This window comes from Sceloporus occidentalis, unplaced genomic scaffold, assembly GCF_023333645.1.
Source record: "Sceloporus occidentalis isolate IW3139 unplaced genomic scaffold, rSceOcc1.0.p SCAF_41, whole genome shotgun sequence".
Taxonomy (NCBI): domain Eukaryota; kingdom Metazoa; phylum Chordata; class Lepidosauria; order Squamata; family Phrynosomatidae; genus Sceloporus; species Sceloporus occidentalis.
Window position 1 is genome coordinate 7,519,231 of NW_028317021.1, and position 20,522 is coordinate 7,539,752.

The following is a 20,522-nucleotide window of genomic DNA, read 5'->3' on the forward strand; positions in this document are numbered from 1 at the left end:
ACTTAGAACTCTCAGGCTGGAGTGCGCAGGCCGCGCCTCTATGCAAATACTGTATCATGCTTTTGCGCTGTTGTGATTGGACGGCAAACGCTCAGGCTGGAATGATCCGGCCACGCCTCTATGCAAAAGATGAGGTTTTTCCTGCGTCGTGATTGGACGTGAGCGAAAGAGGCTAGTCACGCCCCTATGGAATGACCCACGCGTTTCCCACTGCGGGATTGGGCGGGTCGGCCACGCCCCTATGGAACGTTCGGGCTGTTCCAGGCGCCTGATTGGACAGGACGCGAGTGGCCGGCCACGCCCCATGGAACGTTGAGGCTGTTACAGGTAAAAGGGAACATCTGGGGCACCTGAGGTGGCCCAGAATGCATTGCGCGGCCCCTAAGAATAAGGTTGAAGGTAGGTTTTTAGGGGGGCCGAGGGGACAGAACTCCCTTAAATATGCTAAGGTTTTTTATGGGGGGATTAATACAGGTGAAGGACTGCAAGACCCAGAATCCCCAGCCTTCCATGGTTGGCTTGGAGGGGATTCTGGTAGTTGTAGTCCCAAGAAATAGGGAATTTCTCTTGAATTGTGGCTGGAGAAAGGCATTCTGGGATTTGTAGTCCAATGGATTTGAATGTATTTACCTTTCCAAGTGAAATGATGAAGCAGACGATGGTCCTTTCGGCTCCGGGGAAAGTCATCCTTCACGGCGAACACGCGGTGGTCCACGGCAAGGTGGGTCGTTGTTTATTAATGATTGCGTTATTATAAACAAACAAGTAAATAAACCAATGGTTAATGGTCTGCCAAAATTGTTTATGTTAAAATCCTAAAATCCAGGACTAAAACAGTGGAAAGATTGCGACACTTTTTTTGCATTGCATTCTTTCTGCTATTTAATATTAATTTTTATTTAGTAATTTACTTTAAATTAATTTAATTTAAATTAAATTAATACGTTTTAAACCTTTTGCGTCACATTCTTTAAGCTGTTTTATTATTAATTTTCATTTAGTAAATTAATTTATTTTAAATTAATTTAAATTAGTTTAATTCAAATTAATTAATTGAATTAAATAAAGTAAATCAAATTCAAATTTATTAAATTAAATTAATTAATTTAATACTAATGTATTTAAATTAAATTTAAATTAACTTAATTCAAATAAATTATCTTAATTTCATTTAATTAATTTAATACTAATGTAAATTAGGTTAAATTAAATAAAATTTAAATTTAAATAATTTAATTCAAATAAATTATTTTAAATTAATTTTATTGTATTTAATTCAAATAAATTAATTTAACTCAGCACTTATTTAATTAGTTATTTAATACTAATGTAAATTAGGTTAAATTAAATTTAAATTATATTAATTCAAATAAACTCAACAATTTTATTTTATTTAAAGCACATAAATCAATTTAATATTAATTAAATTAATTCATAATTAATATTAATTAAATTTGTAATTAAATTAATATTAATTAAATTAGTGATTAATTTAATATTAATCTAATTTTGTAATTAACTTAATATTAATCTAATTAATTTGTTATTAATTTAATATTAATTTGCTTAATTTGTAATTAATTTAATATTAATTAAATTAATTTGAATTAATTAATATAATTTTAATTTAATCTTGCCCTGTCTGTAATGACAATTTAATGTGAAGGAGTGTCATCGGACCGAGACTTGAAGGGATCCGGGTTTGAGTCCCTCCCGCTAAGCCTTGGATAAAGGGTTAAAAAGTCACACGCTCTCAGCCTCAAATTGGGTCTTGTCCTCCGTTTCCGGGACCTGGTGCAGGTGGCGTTGGCGGTGGCTTTGAACCTGAGGACATTCCTCCACGCCAAAACCCGCGGCGACGGGAAAGTTGTGGTCCGGCTGCTGAACATCGGCGCGAATCTCAGCTGGGAAACATCAGCGCTGCAGACGCTGCTTCCATCATTCGCTGGTGAGTTCACGATTTTTGGTGTACTCTCGCACGACTGGGGCTCTTTATTTGGCGGGGGGATCGATGTGTCCAGATGTGCAAAATGTCCGAAATTCAGTTACGTTCGACGCTTGGTTTGTCCCAGATTAGTGGAATATATATATAAATATATGTATGTCTGTGTGTGTGTATATATATATATAAAACATATTTATTTGTACAATGTAACATATATGTTACGGTAATTATATATAATTATAACAACGAACCTATAATTAAAGTAACACACACACACACACATATATATACATACACATGTTTATATCAAGACTCCATTTCCCTTTCCGTCGTCTCGTTCTCCCGAATTTAGCCGGCCGAAACGAAAGCGAGTCCCCAAACCCAGAACAAGTTGAGACGCTGCGGGAGTTTTTGGGCGACGCGGACGGAGTCCCTGAAATCCACGCCGTCGCCGCCATCGCCTTCCTCTACCTCTATTTATCCATTGCGTCCAAAAGCGGGTAAGGAACGGACATTCAACCCCTTCCGTGCAGGAATACATAGAATCTTCTGCCATGCAGGAATACAGAGAACTCAGTCTGCCATGCAGGAATACATAGTATCCCAGTATAGACACCTAACGTTATTGATCTTTTTACAGGGTTTTGCCCAGCTTGGATGTTTTGGTGTGGTCCGAACTTCCCACCGGCGCTGGCCTGGGTTCGAGTGCCGCGTTCTCTGTTTGCCTCGCAGGCGCATTGCTTTCCGTATGCGGAGCTGTCGCTTACCCTTCGGTTGAAGGGCAGTCGCTAGCAAGGTCTGTTCGGTCTCCGTTTAAACCTGTCGCACTGCAGTTCCCATCATCCCCTGGCAGGGAATGCTGGGATTTGTAGTCCAACGGCTGATTTTTTCCCCCCAGGTGGACGGAGACGGAGTTGGAATTGATTAATCGATGGGCCTTTTGCGGCGAACAAGTGATCCACGGAAACCCCTCCGGCGTCGATAACGCTGTCGGGACGCGGGGTACGTAGCGCAAGATATATATATATATATATATATATATATATAGTATTTATATATTATCTACAATTATATACAAATAAAATAAATACAATAAATACAATAAATAAATTCTTCCTTTTAGGTGGAGCCTTAAGGTACCAATCTGGAAAAATCTCCGCCTTAAAAAGGTAATTTTGGGAAAAGGAAATTAAATTATAATAAGGTAAATATTATGATATAAATATAATAAAAATTTTATAATAGTTATTTTATTTGTTATGATAATAATATAACAATATTAATATAAATATATTTATATAATATTTATTATAAAATATAAATTATAAGGTAGATATAATATAAATATAATAATAAATTTATAATAGTTATTTTATTTGTTATAATAATATAACAATAATATAAATATAACATTTATATATGATTGTGTTTATTTATAATAATAAAAAAGTAAACAAGTAAATAAACCAATGGTCAGTGGTCTGCCAAAATTGTTTATGCTAAAATCCTAAAATCCAGGACTAAAACAGCAGAAAGATTGCGATGCGAATTTATAGTATTTATTTTATTTGTTATGATAATAATAATAATTAACAATAATAATATTAATATTTTATATTTTTATAATAAAATACAAATTATAATAAGGTAAATATTACAATATAAATATAATAAAATTTATAATATTTATTTTATTTGTTATGATAATAATAATAACAATAATATAAATATTATAATATTTTTGTAATATTTATAATAAAATATAAATTATAGTAAGGTAAATGTTATAATATAAATATAGTAATAAATTTATAATAGTTATTTTATTTGTTATAATAATAATATAACAATAATATAAATATAATATTTATATATTTATAATAAAATGTATATATTGTCAGGGATGATGGGAGTTGTAGCTCTTCACCTCTGGCTCTAACTCACCACCTTGTTATGCAGCGGAGCTGACCAGCTTTGGTCAGTGGTTAGTGCTTTTCTCCAAAGCAGCAGAGTTTCAGAGAATAGGCTGAAGACCCTGACAAACTCTCCAAGCCTTCTCACTCTTCTTCCTCAGAAGTCTTCAAACTTCTCCAGGATCCTGCTGGCTCTTGTATCTTCACTCAAGACACCAGACAACTCAGTAGTCTTATATAAAAGATCTACTTTATTCTACTATATACAAAATACTATATGCCCTACAAATCACAATCTCCAGAATATCTCCAAACTACTCCCAACTACCCAAAACACTCCAACTACCCACAAAATACATTGGCAAACATAGCAATTATTATAGCCATTGTCAAACACCACCCACTAGTCAGTTTCCACCCAGTGGGCGTGTACATCCATTTTGATTGGTTCTCATAGTTCCACCCATACTTAACAATTTCATCATTTCACCTTGTACACTTAATGAATCTCAGGTGTTTCCAATTGTACATTCTACAATTCTGTCCTTGACATTCAGGACTTCTAAATTGCATTAGCTTTTTCACCTGTGTGGCTTCTTAATTGCTTTTGCTTAGTCACTGTGACTTTCACATACATGTTTTATTTCTTTTACTGTATGTCCCATGTTGCATTTTCCTTAACATATATAATAAGGTGTACATTTTAAATATAATAATATATTTATATTATATTTTTATAATATTTACAATAATGTAACATCAATAATATAAATATTATAATATTTATATAATTATAATGTAACAAATAATAACAAGGTACAAATTATAATATAAATATAATAATAAATTTATATTGTATATTTGTTATGTAGTATTTATAATATAATATATATGCTTACATATAATATATAAAATATATTTAATAATAATAATAATAATAGGTTTTATTTTTATCCCGCTTTTCTGCGATGATCAAAGCAGCTTACAGATTAAAATTCAACATAAAAATACATAGATATCAATAAAAACAATGTAAAAAATATCATATTAAAAACTATTACACAGCCAGCTTGGTTGAATTGATCCAAAAACATTGCGAAAATCGTTACACATTAGGGGGAGAGGGCATAATATCACATCTCATGGGGGGAAAGCTTGGTGAAAGAAAAAGGTCTTAAGGTTCTTTCTGAAAAGATCCAGGGAGGTGGTGGAACGGAGATGGAAAAAGCCCTTTGCGAGGTCACCGCATATTGCGCAGTTGGGACCTTCAGCAGATTCTTCCCGGCTGACCTGAGTGTGCGGGGCGGATTATATGGGGGGAGGTGGTCCTCCAAGTACCCTGGGCCCAAACCATTTAGAGCTTTATAGGTAATTACCAACACCTTGTATTGGGCCCGGAAATGAATAGGCAGCCAATGGAGATCTTTTAGGATAGGTGTTATATGGTCTGCCCTGGAACATCCAGTGACCAATCTCGCAGCCATGTTCTGCACTAATTGAAGCTTCTGGGTTTGGTACAAGGGTTGCCCCATGTAGAGCGCATTACAGAAATCCAATCGAGAGGTTACCAGAGCGTGTACTACAGTTTCAAGGTCCGCCCGGTCCAGGTAGGATCGCAGCTGGCGTATCAGCCGAAGCTGATAACAAGCACCTCTGACCGTCACATCTACCTGAGATGTCAGTTGGAGCGACGAGTCCAGAAGCACTCCCAAGCTGCGAACTGAGCCCTTCAGGGGGAGTGTGACCCTATTCAGGACAGGTGGACAAATTTCACTACCCAGGCCTGAGGAAACTATCACCAGTACTTCTGTTTTCACTGGATTCAAACTGAGTTTGTTTTTCCTCATCCAGCCCATTACCGACTCCAAGCAGGCATTTAGAGGAGAGATGCCATCCCTAGTCACTGCATCAGTCGGGGACACAGAGAAGCAGATCTGGGTGTCATCAGCGTACTGATAACACCATGCCCCATATCTCCGGATGATCTCTCCCAGGGGTTTCATGTAAATGTTAAATAGCATGGGGGACAAAATAGCTCCTTGAGGGACACCAGATGTAAATTCCCTCTTATCGGAGCAGACGTCCCCCAGCTGCACCATCTGGAATCTACCCGAGAGGTAGGATCGGAACCACTGGAGCGCAGTGCCTCCGATACCTAACTCCCTCAGGCGTTCCAGAAGGATACCATGGTCAATGGTATCGAAAGCCGCTGAGATGTCCAAAAGCACTAACAGGGACATGCTTCCCCTGTCCGTGCCCAGACGGAGATCATCGACTAAGGCGACCATGGCAGTCTCAACTCCATAGCCCGCCCGGAAGCCAGTTTGAAATGGGTCAAGAAAATCTGTTTCATCCAAGATCGCTTGCAGTTGGAAGGCAACTGCTCTCTTGATCACCTTTCCCAAAAAAGGCAGCAGCGACACAGGCCGATAGTTGTTATGTATCAGGGGGTCTAAGGAGGGCTTTTTTAGCAGAGGTTTAACAACTGCTAATTTCAGGCTAGATGGAAACCAGACCTCACTAAAAGAGGTATTAATTATGCGGTGCAACATAGATGTTACCGCAGTTCCCCCCTGAGCTGCCAGCCATGAGGGGCAGGTATCGAGAGAGCATGTAGTCTTCCTAACGCTTCCAAGAATCTTGTCCACTTCCTCGGTACTCACAAACTCAAAGTGATCCAGTTTAACAGAGTCCACGGAAGCTCTGGACACCTCTCTTATAGGTTCTGAAGAAATACTGGCGTCGAGATCAGCCCTTATCCAAGAGATTTTACCTGCGAAGAAGTTGTTAAATTTGTCGCAGCAGACTTTAGATGGCTCTAAAATGGGGTTCAGGGAGGGGGGGCAGTTGTGTTAGCTCCCTCACTACCCTGAACAGCTCTGCCGGACGCGACTCCGCGGACGCAATACGTGCAGCATAAAACAAGTGTTTAGCTGCACATATTGTCACTCCGTAAGCCTTCAAAAGAGACTCAAGGAATGCCTTGTCGGCTAAGTGCTGATGTCTTTGCCAGTTGCGCTCTAGTCATTGCACGGCCCGCTTCCTTTCCCTGAGATCTTCCGTATACCAGGGTTGCTTGTTGGAAGCAGGCCGGAAAGGACGTTTGGGAGCAATACTGTGTATAGCCGTGGAGAGATATTTATCCCAGATGTTAGTCAGGACATCAACAGAATCGCCGTCAGTTCCAACCATATACCCCTCTAGGGCTTCTTGGAACCTTTTGGGTTCCATCAGCCTTCAAGGGTTGACCATCCTAGTAGGTCCTCCACCCCCGGGAGGGATATGGGTAGAAGCCTTGAGTCAAGCCTCAACCAGGAAATGGTCCGTCCATGATAGGGCAGAGATATTGCAAAGCTCTGCCCATGGAGTGTCCATATCGGTACTAAAGACGACATTGAGTGTGTTACCAGCGCAATGCGTGGGCCCTGAGACCAATTGAACAGGCTCATGGCAGTCATGGTAGCCATGAACTCCCGAGCCGCACCTGTTGGACTTTGACTGGCTTCGAAAGGGATGTTGAGGTCCCCCAGGACAAGACGCCTGGGAGACTCCAACACCAGTTCCGAGACCAGATGTGTCAGCTCGGCCAGGGAGTCTGTTAGCGCACGGGGTGGATGGTATTTATACTGTAAATGCTAATAATATAAATTATAATTATATAATAATATATATAATATAATATTTTTAAAATATTACAAATAATAAAAATATAAACGTTATAAAAATAAAACAAAATTGTAATATATAGTATACAGTTATATTATAAAATTATAATGATATAGTAATAGTATAGTAATAATATAAATTTTAATAATATGTTAAATTTGTTAATATATATATATATATATACACACACACATATATATATAGTATAAATATAATAAAGGTTATAATATAATATATTCTTCTTCGTGGTCTCTGCGAATCATACAAATGGGTTTCACTGCACCTGCGCAGTGCTGTTCGGAAACTTCTGGAATCACTAGGCAAAGTTTACTTTGCAACATATAGAAACTTTTTGGCGGTAACTCCGCCCACTCGTTATAAGGCCCCTGCCTTCCCACTCTTTTCCCCAGTTCCTTTTTTCTGCCGTGCTAGTTGCTTCAGGGAACTTCGCTTGCTTTTGCTTGCAATCGGAATCACTCTCACTTTTGACCTCGGACCGTCTCTTGACCATTCTTTGTCTCCCGCCCCTGGTAACTTCGAACTCTCGGACTGTTGATCTCGTTTCTGGACTTTCCCTTTCAACTTGACGACTTCGGAAAATGCCTGCACCATTTAAGAAGTGCGATGTTTGCGGAGGCAAGGTGCCCATCCAGGACCCGCACTTCTCCTGTCTCCTCTGCTTGGGCAAGGACCATGATATGAAGGCTTGCCCGCTCTGCAAGTCCCTTTCATCCCAGGCTCGCAAGAACCGTGAGTCCTGGCTGACTTCGGCCATCGCTCTGGGCAAGGTTCAGGAGGGAGGCCCTCGTCCATCATCGGCTCCTTCGGCTGTGCCGCCTGCCTCATCTTCCCGGGCGAGTGTGTCCAGCGTGGTGTCTGCCCCGCCATTGGCAGGATCGTCCACCACCACCGATGTGGCCCGTGGTTCGCAAAAACCCAGTGCCACCGACAAGCCCTCTAAATGCCCCCACAAGCAGTCGGGGACTGAGAGTTCCGAGCCCAGGGCAAAATCCAGGAGGAAGCCATCCCCGGAGGGCTCGCGCGTGAAGGATCACGCAGAGGCCTTGTCGGTCCCGACTCCGTCCTCCAAGGCGTCGTCGAAGGCATCTCGACACGCCTCCAAGCTGCCCGAGACAGGGGCATCCTCTTCGGGGAAGGCTGCACCGGTGGAAAAGGCAAAGACATTTAAGCCTCAATCCACGGGAGCCGTTGTCCTGCTGGACCTGCCGGACAATCCTTTCTTTCCCCCGAGGATCGGGCCGAGACGCCTCAGTCGTCTAAGAAGAGGCACCACAAGGAGGCGGCTGAGGGCTCTGCACCAAAGAGGTCCAAGTCCACCAAGGACCACACCGGGTCGGAGGTCTCCTCCAAGGGAAAGGAGCGCGCTTCCCACAAGCAACGCTCCCCGTTGAAAAAGGCTCCAACACCAGCCTCTTCGCGCCCCGATGGCTCCTCTGCCTCGCATGAGGCCGCTCTCCTGGACACACCGCTGCCGTCGACGGTCGACTTCGCCCGCGCCGATGCAGAACCAGCTGACCTCCCTCGGAGAGTGTCACCTCCTCCTTCTATCCATTCGGATGTCGACGAACCGATGGAAAGGGACACTGACATGTTTTTTGACGCTGAATCCGGGAGATACTACATGTCAGTGCTGAGGGAGACTGCCTTCAGGCAGTTCACCAGGCTCAACCTGCGCCCGGTGGCCTCCCAAGGTGACGAGCCTGCTCCTTCGCATGCGACGGCCTCAGCCTCTGCACCGCGCCGCTCCCCGACAGAGCCATCAGCCCTGCAGATCCCGGCGCGCCCAGCAACTCGGGTCAGGGTCCTGGACATCCTGCTTACCTCGGACACCGATTCTGAGGAAGAGCCCTTGCTACCGTCGGGGGAGCCTTCGGACGACGTCGACACCTACGTCCAGGCGTCTCCGCAGCGGATGCACCACCCGGAGCCGTCCTCCCCTACGGATGATGTGTGCTCATTTAACGAGCACATCATTAAGATGGCAAGGGCCCTGGACATTGAGCTCTCCTTCCCCGAGGAGGAGGCTCGGGATCCTGTGGAACGTCGGGTGCATGGCTGGGTGCCCACGCCGCCCTCCATCCCGCTGCTGCCGTCCCTCGAGTCCATCGTCCGGAGGTAGTGGGATGCGCCAGCCTCCCTCGTCGGATCCTCCAGGAAGATCAGGTCCCTCTACCGGATCTCCCCGTCGAGTTGCTCTTGGTTGGCCGAACACCCCAAGCAGAACTTGGCGATCGTGGAGGGGGCTCAGCAGGGCTTCGTCCCCAAGTAGGCAACTTCCCCAGTCGACCGGGAAGCTAAGAAGGTTGATGGCCTGGCCAAGAAGGCCTACTCGGCAGCGGCCCTCACAGTCAAGGCCATCAACTATAATGCCTGCATGGGGGCGTACATTCAGACTCTCATGGAGGGGATCTCGCCACTCGTCCCGGACGTCCCAGACGAAGCCCAGCGATGCCTGGTAGAGATCCGTGATGAGGCCCATTCAATCGGCAGCTGGCTCATCACCGTCTCCAGAAACGTGGCTGACTGTGCAGGATGGGCAATGTCAGCTTCGTTGCCTCTGCGCCGGCATGCGTGGCTGAGGGGGTCGGACCTCAATGCCAACGTCAAGTCAGCCATAGAGGACATGCCTCTGGATGGTAGCGGCCTCTTCCACGCCAAGACCGACGAGTGCCTGAACCGCAAGTTCAGGATGAAGGCGGCGGTGAAGAAGCACGGGATGTCATCAGCTTCCATCTCGCCCTTCAGAAAGAGGCAGCGCCCGTGGCAGCCGCAAGGTCAGTCACAGGGGACCTTCCAACAAGACTGGCAACCTCAGCAGCAGGGCTCCCAGAGATGCCGTTACCCCTCTCAGTCCTCCTCCTCCTCTGGCCGTCGCAACTTTCCTTCCCGGTACCGAAAGTCCTGCTGGCAGGATACTGACCAGGGGAAGAAGAGAGCCTGAAGGGTTGCAGCGCGCTTCGTCTCTCCTTCTTTTTTCTTTTTGGACATTTTGAGGCCCTTTGTCACCACCTGGGCTTCCATTACAACGGACTCGTGGGTTCTCAACATCGTCCGTAGGGGTTATGCCCTCGAGTTCCAAGAGCTCCCCCCAACTGGAGCCTTCATGTCCACTCACCCCTCGGACACCCTTCTCGACGAAGTGCGCACTTTGCTGGACAAATGGGCAATCTCCCCTTTATCGCCTGAACAATGCTCCAGGGCTTTTTTCTCCAGGTACTTCACGGTACCGAAGGCGGATGGGGGCATCAGACCCATCTTGGACTTGAGGGAATTGAACCTTTTCCTTGAATACCGCCGGTTCCGGATGGTAACCTTGGCTTCTATTCTGCCGCTTCTCCACCAGGACCTGTGGTTCGCGACGGACGACTTGAAGGATGCCTACTTCCACATCGGAATTCGGGAGTCCCACCAGAGATTCCTCACCTTCGCCGTCGGCTCCACCGCGTACCACTACAACATGCTCCCCTTTGGCCTTGCCACGGCCCCGAGGGTCTTCACGATGGTGGTGGCATACCTTCATCAGAAGGGCTACAGAGTCTTCCCGTACCTGGACGACTGGTTGTTTGCCGCCAACTCACAGCAGGAGCTCCGAGAGGCAGTCTCATTCGCCTTGCACCTTTTGGACTCCCTCGGACTGGTCATCAACGAAGAGAAGTCTCACTTCACTCCGACCAGACAGGCCAAGTTCATCGGAGCCATCCTCGACTCCGAAAGATGCTCCGCCTTTCTCCCTCCAGACCGTTTCCAGGCGTTGGGGGCATCGTTGAGGCCTTGCATCTCTCACAGAAGGGTGAGGGCCAGGGACGTCCAAGTAGCTCTGGGCCACATGGCGTCAACGACATTCGTGACACCATGGCAAGGCTTCGCCTCCGACCATGCTTGGAGGCGGTGCTGGCCGCGCTCCAATCCAAGCCTTTTGAACCGATGGCCACAGCGGACTTTAGACTGTTGACTTGGAAAACCGCTTTTCTTGTGGCCATCACCTCAGCCCGCCGTTCAGGCGAACTCTGTGCCTTGCGGAGGGACCAGCCCTTTCCTGAGGTTTCACAAGGACAAGGTGGTCCTCCGGACAGACATTACTTTCTTGCCTAAGGTTGTGTCTGCTTTCCACATGTGCCAGGACATTGTGTTGCCTACTCTCGCTTCCAATCCGACTTCGTATGCGGAGAGAAGCCTGCACTCTCTTGATGTCAGGAGAGCGCTGGCGTTTTACCTGGACAGAACTGCTGCCTCCAGTCGGTCCGAGAGACTTTTCCAATGCTACTTGGAACCGAAGAAGGGGTTGCCTGTGTCTGCACAGAGGTTTTCCAAATGGGTGGCTGGTACCATCCACCTCTGCTATGAACTGTTGGGCAAACCTCTCCCTGGCAGGGTTTGGTTCCACTCCAGAAGAGCAGTGTCAGCATCCTCTGCATTCCTGTCGGGTATTCCCTTGGAGGATGTCGGTAAGGCTGCTGTCTGGTCCCAGCCATTGACTTTTATAAAGCACTATAGGCTGGACACCAGAGCCATCCGAGACGCAGCTTTCAGGAGGGCTGTGTTGATTGCAGGGTTGCATTGATTGCACTACTGATGGTTGTGTTTTCAGCATTTATGTACATAATTCCACTGTTTTACATTCTGTTGAATGTTGATTTGCACAATTCCAATGGGACTGGTCTTGCATAACCTTTTATCCCCTTCTCAGGTTCTGCAATGTTATTGCTGTGTTGAGTGTTCTGTGCACATACAAAGACTGACTCTTTTTGTGGTTCAGGGTGTTTATTGTTGCAATAAATATACCCTTGGTTTACCATAGCTTTGGTTTCAGGACACTCCCTCCGCCGCTTACCTAAGCTTGTCAGTCTAAATCCATTTGTATGATTCGCAGAGACCACGAAGAAGAAGGACAGGTTGCTTACCTGTAACAGTATTTCTTCGAGTGGTCATCTGCGAATACATACAAATCCCACCCGTCCATCCCCTCAGTGTCCTGCTCTTATTGGCTATTTCCATCGCCTGCTTGGCGGAAAAATTGCGGAACTGGGGAAAAGAGTGGGAAGGCAGGGGCCTTATAATGGATGGGCGGAGTTACCTCCAAAAAGTTTCTACATGTTGCAAAGTAAACTTTGCCTAGTGATTCCAGAAGTTTCCGAACAGCACTGCGCAGGTGCAGTGAAACCCATTTGTATGTATTCGCAGATGACCACTCGAAGAAATACTGTTACAGGTAAGCAACCTGTCCTTATGTCTCATATAATATATAACTTTACTTTTAATACTATATGCTATATATTTAAATGTAATATATAATAATGTGTTTATAATACAATATGTAATATAATATAAATAGTAATATACATATTATAAGAAAAATACAATAATATATTAATAATAATAATAACATAAAGCTTACAATATAAGTTTAGGATGCAGTGGAATATTAACGATGATAACGATTAATTAATTAATTTTACTTTTCCTCCCCAATCAGGACCCGAGGCGGCTCGCTCTATATACACTTATAAGGGTTTTTTATTTATTTATCTACATTGTTTATTGTTTACTTCCTTAGAGTCCCCACTTTAAGGATCTTGTTGACAAACACCCAAGTTCCCCGAAGCACTAAGGTCCTGGTTTCCGGAGTTAAGGACAAGCTTCTCAAGGTTTGACATTCCTTTAATTGACCCTCGGACCCACGTTTAATTTTAATTTGACCATAGAGTTGCGCTGGAGGACCTACAGATGCCTAGAGAGGTGTCCTCTCTAGGAATCTCCAGGTCCTCCAGCACAACTCTATGGTCAATTCCTGCCTAGGGTCTTATCTAGGAATCTCTAGGTAGCGGAACTCTATGGTCAACATCCAACAGAAGCTGACCATAGAGTCACGCTGGAGTACCTACAGATGCCTAGAGAGGTGTTCTCTCTAGGAATCTCTAGGTCCTCCAGCACAACTCTTGTTTCACCATCTTTCCCCCATTTCGTATATCGTTAATCCCACAGTTTCCGGCCATCATGGAACCGGTCCTCGCCTCAATAGACGCTGTTTCCCGTGAGTGTGAAAGCGTCCTGGAGAAAATGGCGGCTGGCGGTCCCTCGGAGGACTACTACCCCATTTTGGAGGTAAGTCCCTCTTTCCTATTGTTTTCCCAGGATTCCTCAGGAAGGAGCCATGACATTAAAGACCGCAAATTTTAACGGTTATTTTATTTTAGCAATACAATTAATTGTATACTTATTTATATTAATAATTATTTTATTGTAAAATTGTAATTGTTATATTTTATATTAATGATTATTTTATTTTTACAATTATGTAGATATTTATATTAATAATTTATCATAAAATTATAATTAATTGTATTATTTTATTTTATTGATTATTTTATTTTAACAAATGTTGTTTTATTATAAAATATTTAACTATATATTATTTTATTTTAATAATTATTTTCTTGTAATAAATATTTTACTTTAACTATATGTTATATTTTTTAATAATTATTTTATTGTAATAATATAGTTATATTATTTAATTTTATTGATTATTTTATTTTAACTATATTATTTTATTTTAATAAATATTTTACTGTATATGTTATATTATTTTATTTTAATAATTATTTAATTGTAATAATATAGTTCTATTTTATTGATTATTTTAACTATTATTTTATTTTAATAAATATTTATGTTATATTATTTTAATTTAATAATTATTTTATTGTAATATTATAGTTATATTATTTTATTTTAATGATTATTTTAACATGCTATTTTATTTTAATAACTATTTTCTGTTATATTATTTTAATTTAATAATTATTTTGTTGTAATAATATATTATTTTATTTTAATGAGAATTTTTAAGTATTATTTTATTCTAATAGTTATTTTATTGCAATAATATAATATAATTTTATTTTATTTTAATAATTATTTTATTGTAACAATATATCATTATATTATTTTATTTTATTATTTTATTTTAACAATATTATTAATTATATTATATTATATTAATAATTATTTTAATAATAATAATAATAATAATAATAATAATAATTAATATGCCGCCCAATCACTGGGAATCTAGGCGGCTTACAACAGAGAGGATAATAGACGGTTCCCTGCCCTCAGGCTTACAATCTAAAAAGACACGACACAAAAGGAGAAGGGAATGGTGGGGGGGGAGGGGATCAGGTCCAGCAGTTCTTATCTCCCTCTGGGGCCTGGACCAAGGCAGATGGACTGGAGGGAGGGCTCTTCTTCTTCAGCCTAGCCCTGATGGAGCTGGGCCAGCCTATTCTCTCCCTCAGAGGCCAAAAGATGACAGTTATGGAGGGAGGAGCCTCTTTCTTCAGCCTTGCCCTGATGGAGCTGTGCCAGACTAATTCCCTTTCTCACAGGCCGAGAGATGACAGTTATAGAGGGAGGAGCCTCTTTCTTCAGGCTAGCCCTGATGGAGCTGGGCCAGACTAATTCCCTCCCTCACAGGCCGAAAGATGACAGTCATGGAGGGAGGAGCCTCTTTCTTCAGCCTAGCCCTGATGGAGCTGGGCCAGACTTATAATTATATTATTTTATTTTAATGATTATTTTACTTTTAACTATATAACTAGTTAATTTCTTTTCTGGTGGGATTTGACCATAGAGTCTCGCTGGAGGACGTAGAGAAATCGCGTCTGGGCATTTGTCGGTCCTCCAATCAACTCTATGGTCATCTATGGACAATTCTATGGTGGACGTTGACCATAGAGTTGCATTGTACAGATCCCTAGAAGGAACACTTCTCTAGGCATTCGGTGCAACTCTATGGTCAGCCTCTGACACAAGTTTTTTCCCTTCCAAACCAGGAGCTCTTTGACATAAACCAGCACCACTTGGACGTCATCGGGGTAGGTCACTCCTCGCTAGACATGGTCTGCCGAGTGACAGCCGCGCACGGGCTCCACACCAAACTGACCGGTGCTGGAGGAGGCGGTTGCGCCATAACTCTGCTACGGCCAGGTCAGGAACCATTGCCACGATGGTCATGCTTGGGATTTATACATTTACCATTATAACATCTATTAATGATTAAAGATAATAATTGTAAGCTGCTCTGATAGCCATTAGGGCTGAAGGGCAGGGTATAAATGCCGTAAATAAATAAATTGATAAATTAATAATAATAATAATAATAATAATAATAATAATAATAATAATAATAGGATTTATTTATTTATTACACTTTATTATATTTTATATAGACTTTTTATAGATATATACATTTACATTTATTAATATATATATATATAAAATATAAAATTATTGTTATATTTTATGTATATAATTTCATTATATTTTGAAAATATTTTATGTTTTATTATATATATATATTTAAATATAATATAATAAAATATTATATTTAAAAATAATATATATATATGAATTATATTTTAATATATACATTTGTATTTAAATATTTTATATATATATATATATAATAAAATATAATAATAAATTTATATTTAAAAATAATATAATATATAAATAAAAACAAAATTATATTTCAAAAATATAATAATGTAACTATATTTCAAAAATATAATATATAAATATATGTTTGAAATATAATTATTATGTTTATATTTATATATAGTATATATTATATTTTTAAAAATAAATTTATTATTATAATTTATTATTATATATTATATATATAATATTTAAATATAAATTGTATATATAATAAAAATTTTAAAATATAATAAATATATAATATAAAATTATTAAATATTATATATTTAAATATTTTTAAAATATATAAATTCTATAATTTATTATTATATTATACATACATATATATATATATATATATATATATATATAAAATAAATTCTATTATATGGAAGAAAAATGGGATTATCTTTTGGACTTCATCTCCCAGGATTCCTGCCTCTTGGCCAAGTTGGCAGAGGCTTCTGGGAGTTGTAATCCAAAACACCCAAGTTTCGTAACCACTGAAAACATGGCTGATATTTCAATGTAATGTCGCCTCTTTCTCCGCAGACACAGCCCCCGCAGCGGTGGAAGCCGCCATTCGAGACCTCGCCTGCTGCGGGTTTGAATGCTGGGAGACTGACATTGGCGCGGTCGGCGTCTGTGCCCATTCGCCGTCCTCCTTAAAAGCGGAAGTCGCTAAGGTTTTTAACGAGGGTTGAAGACCACTGTCAGGAAATTGCGTCCCTGCACGATGAGGAACGAAGATGCGGGTTTCACGATGGTGCGCTTAGATACGCCGTGACTTGAAAATGGTTTTTTGCGCCGTTCTGATTTTTTAACTTCAAGAATGATGTAACTTTCTTCGTTTTTCGCCGCTTTTCATGCATTTTATCGGCTTTTTGGTGGACGGAAGTTCGCAGTGGCGGCGCTGTCTCGCAATTCGGGTGTCTAGTGTAAGAATTTCGCTATCCTATATTATTTCCTATCCTATATTGTTATTATTAATACATACATACATACATATATATATATAAAACATTCCTATATTATTATTATTGTTATTGTTATATATCCAAATATTCTGCGCAATACGTTATAACCGCCATCTTGTTATTATTAGTATCATTATTATATATCTAGATATTCGGCGCCATATGTTACAATCGTCATATCGTGACCCTCGGTGGAAGAATGTCATAATATTGTAATATATAGAGAGACAAGAAGGCCTATCTAGGAACATCTAAATCCAGTGTGACTCTATGGTCTCTCTGCAGCAGAAGCATATCATAGAGTTGCACTGAAATTCCTAGTGACGCCATCTAAGAGTCTCTAGGTCCTGCAGCATAGCTCTGCAGCATGGTCAATCCGGACTGGAAGCATATCATAGCATTGTGCTGGAGGACTAAGAAATTGCTAGAGAGAACGCCTCTCTAGGAATGTCTAGGTCCTCCAGCACAACTCTATGGCCAAAAATGGCAAATGTTGGACAATATTGCGAACAAAACGCCATTTTAGGGGCTCTTAAATTGGAAATGAAGCAATGTTTGTTGTGAGAGATATTGATGGACTTGGATTGGCCACAAGAGGGCAGCATTGGCCCACTTTTAGCATGGACTCTGATTAAATAGTTGAAAGAGTCAATTTTAGAGATGCTGTCCTACGTATTCCTGCCTGGCAGAAGGAGGGTTGGACTCTATGGCCCTTAGTAGTCCCTTCTGACTCTAGGATCCTATGTATTCCTGCATGGCAGAAGGAGGGTCGCTCTTGGCTTTTTCTCTCTTACTTTGATAAATCTTAGTGTGTCCCTTTCCCGCGCCAAATAAAGGGACATATGGCGTCGCTTTCGGAAACGCGGGGGAGAGAAGGTCGCGATAATGGATGCCAAAGCCGTATTCTTTTATTCCTACGCATTTGAGCCACAGATGCGAATATATATATATATATATATATAATCAATGACAGCAGTGACTCCTTATTGCTCCCATGAATAGCTTCTAAAGAGGCATTGACATTATTTGAGATAAGAGAGGAAAATGTCATGGCGCACGGAGTAAAAAGGCCATGCGCCGGGACAAAAAATGGAAGGGAAAGCCATATTATTTGAAGCGGCACACAAGCATTGTGGGCCGAAATCGCAAATCCATCCGAAATTATAAATACAATTAATAAACAAAATTGATAATATTAAATTTATTAATTCAATTATAAATTAAATTATAATTAAAATTAATTAAATTTATTTGCTTATTTAATTTAATGAATTATAATTTACAATTATATATATATATATATATATGTAATATTTATTATTTAAATATATTATTTATTTAATAATAACTAACGTAAATTTAATTAAATTTGATTTTTATTTATTCTATTTATTTTATCATCATGGATGGATTTAAAATTTATAGGGGAATATTCCCCATAAATTTTAAATACTTCCAAGATTATAAATAAAATTAATAAAATAATTTAAATAAATAATTTTATTAATTAAATTAAATTGTGTCAATTAATCAAATTTATTTATTTATTTATTTAATTAATTAGCCTCGTCTAATTTTAGTCCAATGTAATGTAATCAGCAGCAGATGCGTCTGGAATCATCATCATCACCATTTTGTGAAAGAAAAATGAGTTGTGAGTATGGTTAAGTTTTGCTTTGAAGCCAGGCGTTGTGAGAAGGATTCGCACTCAGGTCCCGGGCTCGTTTATAAAAATGAAATAGGGGTAATTAGCAAACGGGATTTGGACGCTTGGCTTTCGGAAACGGATGTTCAATACGCATCACAAGTGGCCATTGTCCATCACAGGTGTCCAGTGTCCATCACAAGTGACCATTGTCCATCACAGGTGTCCCATGTCCATCACAGGTGTCCCATGTCCATCACAGGTCTCCCGTGTCCATCACAGGTCTCCAGTGTTCATCACAAGTGTCCTGTGTCTATGACAGGTGTCCTGTGTTCATCACAGGTGTCCAATGTCCATCACAAGTGTCCCATGTCCATCACAGGTGTCCCGTGTCCATCACAGGTGTCCATCACAGATGTCCCATGACCTTCACAGGTGTCCAATGCCCATCACAACTGGCCAATGTCCTTCACAGGTGTCCAATGCCCATCACAACTGACCAATGTCCTTCACAGGTGTCCATTGTCCATCACAACTGACCAGTGTCCGTCACAGGTGTCCAATGCCCATCACAAGTGTCCAGTGTCCATCACAGTTGTCCAATGCCCATCACAAATGTACAATGTCCGTCACAGGTGTCCAATGCCCATCACAGCTGACCAATGGCCATCACAGGTGTCCAGCGCCCATCACAAGTGACCAATGTCCGTCACTAGTGTCCAATGATCCTAGAGTCAGAAGGGACTTCTAAGGGTCATATAGTCCAACTCTCCTTCTGCCATGCAGGAATACATAGAATACTAGAGTCAGAAGGGACTACTAAGGGTCCTTATGTGCGCTGTGAAGGCTTAAGCGCCATTGACTGTGTATTCAGGCGGAGGTTTCAAACGCAAGTCATCTCCTTTGGCCTGACAGGAAATGAAATATCCCCTGCGGCCGCCGGACATTAAATCCCCCAGGCCACATGCAGGACACATAAAACATCCCTGTCCTTGGCACACTCCAGGGCTGCTTTAGTTCTACCTTTTACTGTTATAAATCACGGCCGTAATGGCCGCAGGTCAGTTTGGGCGGCCAGACTCTGACCCTGACCATCCTCCGAGGTCCCCCAGGTCATTTCTGGACTGGATGGCCCTTGAGAGTCCCTTAGACTTCGAGGATTCCCTGTTCTCTGTATTCCTGCATGGCAGAAGTGGGTTGAACTTGGGGTTCCCCTTGAACTCTGTGTTTCTAATATGGGAGAAAGGACACGACTGATCACAGTTCTGAGTGTGCGAAAGCGGCAAGATGTATGGGGAGAACCACATGCGCACAGTTCCTGCGACAGTCGCGCCGGGTTCAGTTTGACGTTATTCCTAATGACAGACAAGGGTAATTATCTGCTCTCCGCCAGCAGTTCTGGCCTAATTTCATTACCACCCTGCAATTCTCCCTCGGCCGCCAGTCTATCAACGTCGCACAGAAAGGATTACGCCGCGCTTTCGTCTTCGAAATGGATTTCGGCTGTCAAGGCCCTTGATGGATTGAACAGCATGGCCGCCGCCTGTGGGAGACCCAGGCGCAAACGCAATTAAAACGTATGCGGCAAAATGTCAGGAAGAGATAGTCCCTTCCGACTCAGGGTTCTAGTATTCCTGCATGGCAGAATATTCTATTTATTCCTGCATGGCAGAAGAGGGTTGGATATATGGCAGGATTGTATGACCCTTAGTAGTCCTTTCCCACTCTAGTGTTCTATGTATTCCTGCATGGCAGGATTGTATGACCCTTAGTAGTCCTTTCCCACTCTAGTGTTCTATGTATTCCTGCATGGCAGAAGGAAGGTTGGACCTCCCAACTCTAATCCGGTGACATTAAAGCAGCAGGAAGCTTAG

At 41.5% G+C, this 20,522-nt stretch overlaps 1 protein-coding gene across 3 annotated transcripts; it reads left to right on the forward strand.

Moving 5' to 3' along the window:
* The first annotated feature begins 164 nt into the window (after window positions 1–164).
* Window positions 165–17,103, forward strand: LOC149290110 (mevalonate kinase-like). 3 transcript variants are annotated; one of them, XM_089489841.1, is made up of 11 exons: window positions 180–399; window positions 640–721; window positions 1,801–1,948; window positions 2,298–2,445; window positions 2,586–2,741; window positions 2,844–2,947; window positions 3,069–3,114; window positions 13,100–13,190; window positions 13,528–13,647; window positions 15,381–15,534; window positions 16,579–17,103. In XM_089489841.1, the coding sequence occupies exons 2-11, from the start codon at window positions 644–646 to the stop codon at window positions 16,728–16,730; spliced, it is 1,197 nt and encodes a 398-aa protein (XP_089345967.1). In that variant the 5' UTR covers window positions 180–399; window positions 640–643; the 3' UTR covers window positions 16,731–17,103. The 3 variants fall into 3 exon arrangements, with proteins under 3 accessions (XP_089345970.1, XP_089345967.1, XP_089345968.1); XM_089489842.1 differs by having other exon boundaries at window positions 180–327; XM_089489844.1 differs by lacking the exon at window positions 15,381–15,534 and having other exon boundaries at window positions 165–399.
* Window positions 17,104–20,522: the final 3,419 nt, after the last annotated feature.

Bases quoted from the DNA above. Each gene is read 5' to 3' on its own strand.
- LOC149290110 (XM_089489841.1), top strand. From the start codon at position 644: ATGATGAAGCAGACGATGGTCCTTTCGGCTCCGGGGAAAGTCATCCTT. The intron at 13,191-13,527 runs GTTTGACATTCC...TTAATCCCACAG, and splicing joins TTAAGGACAAGCTTCTCAAG to TTTCCGGCCATCATGGAACC. The intron at 13,648-15,380 runs GTAAGTCCCTCT...CTTCCAAACCAG, and splicing joins ACTACTACCCCATTTTGGAG to GAGCTCTTTGACATAAACCA.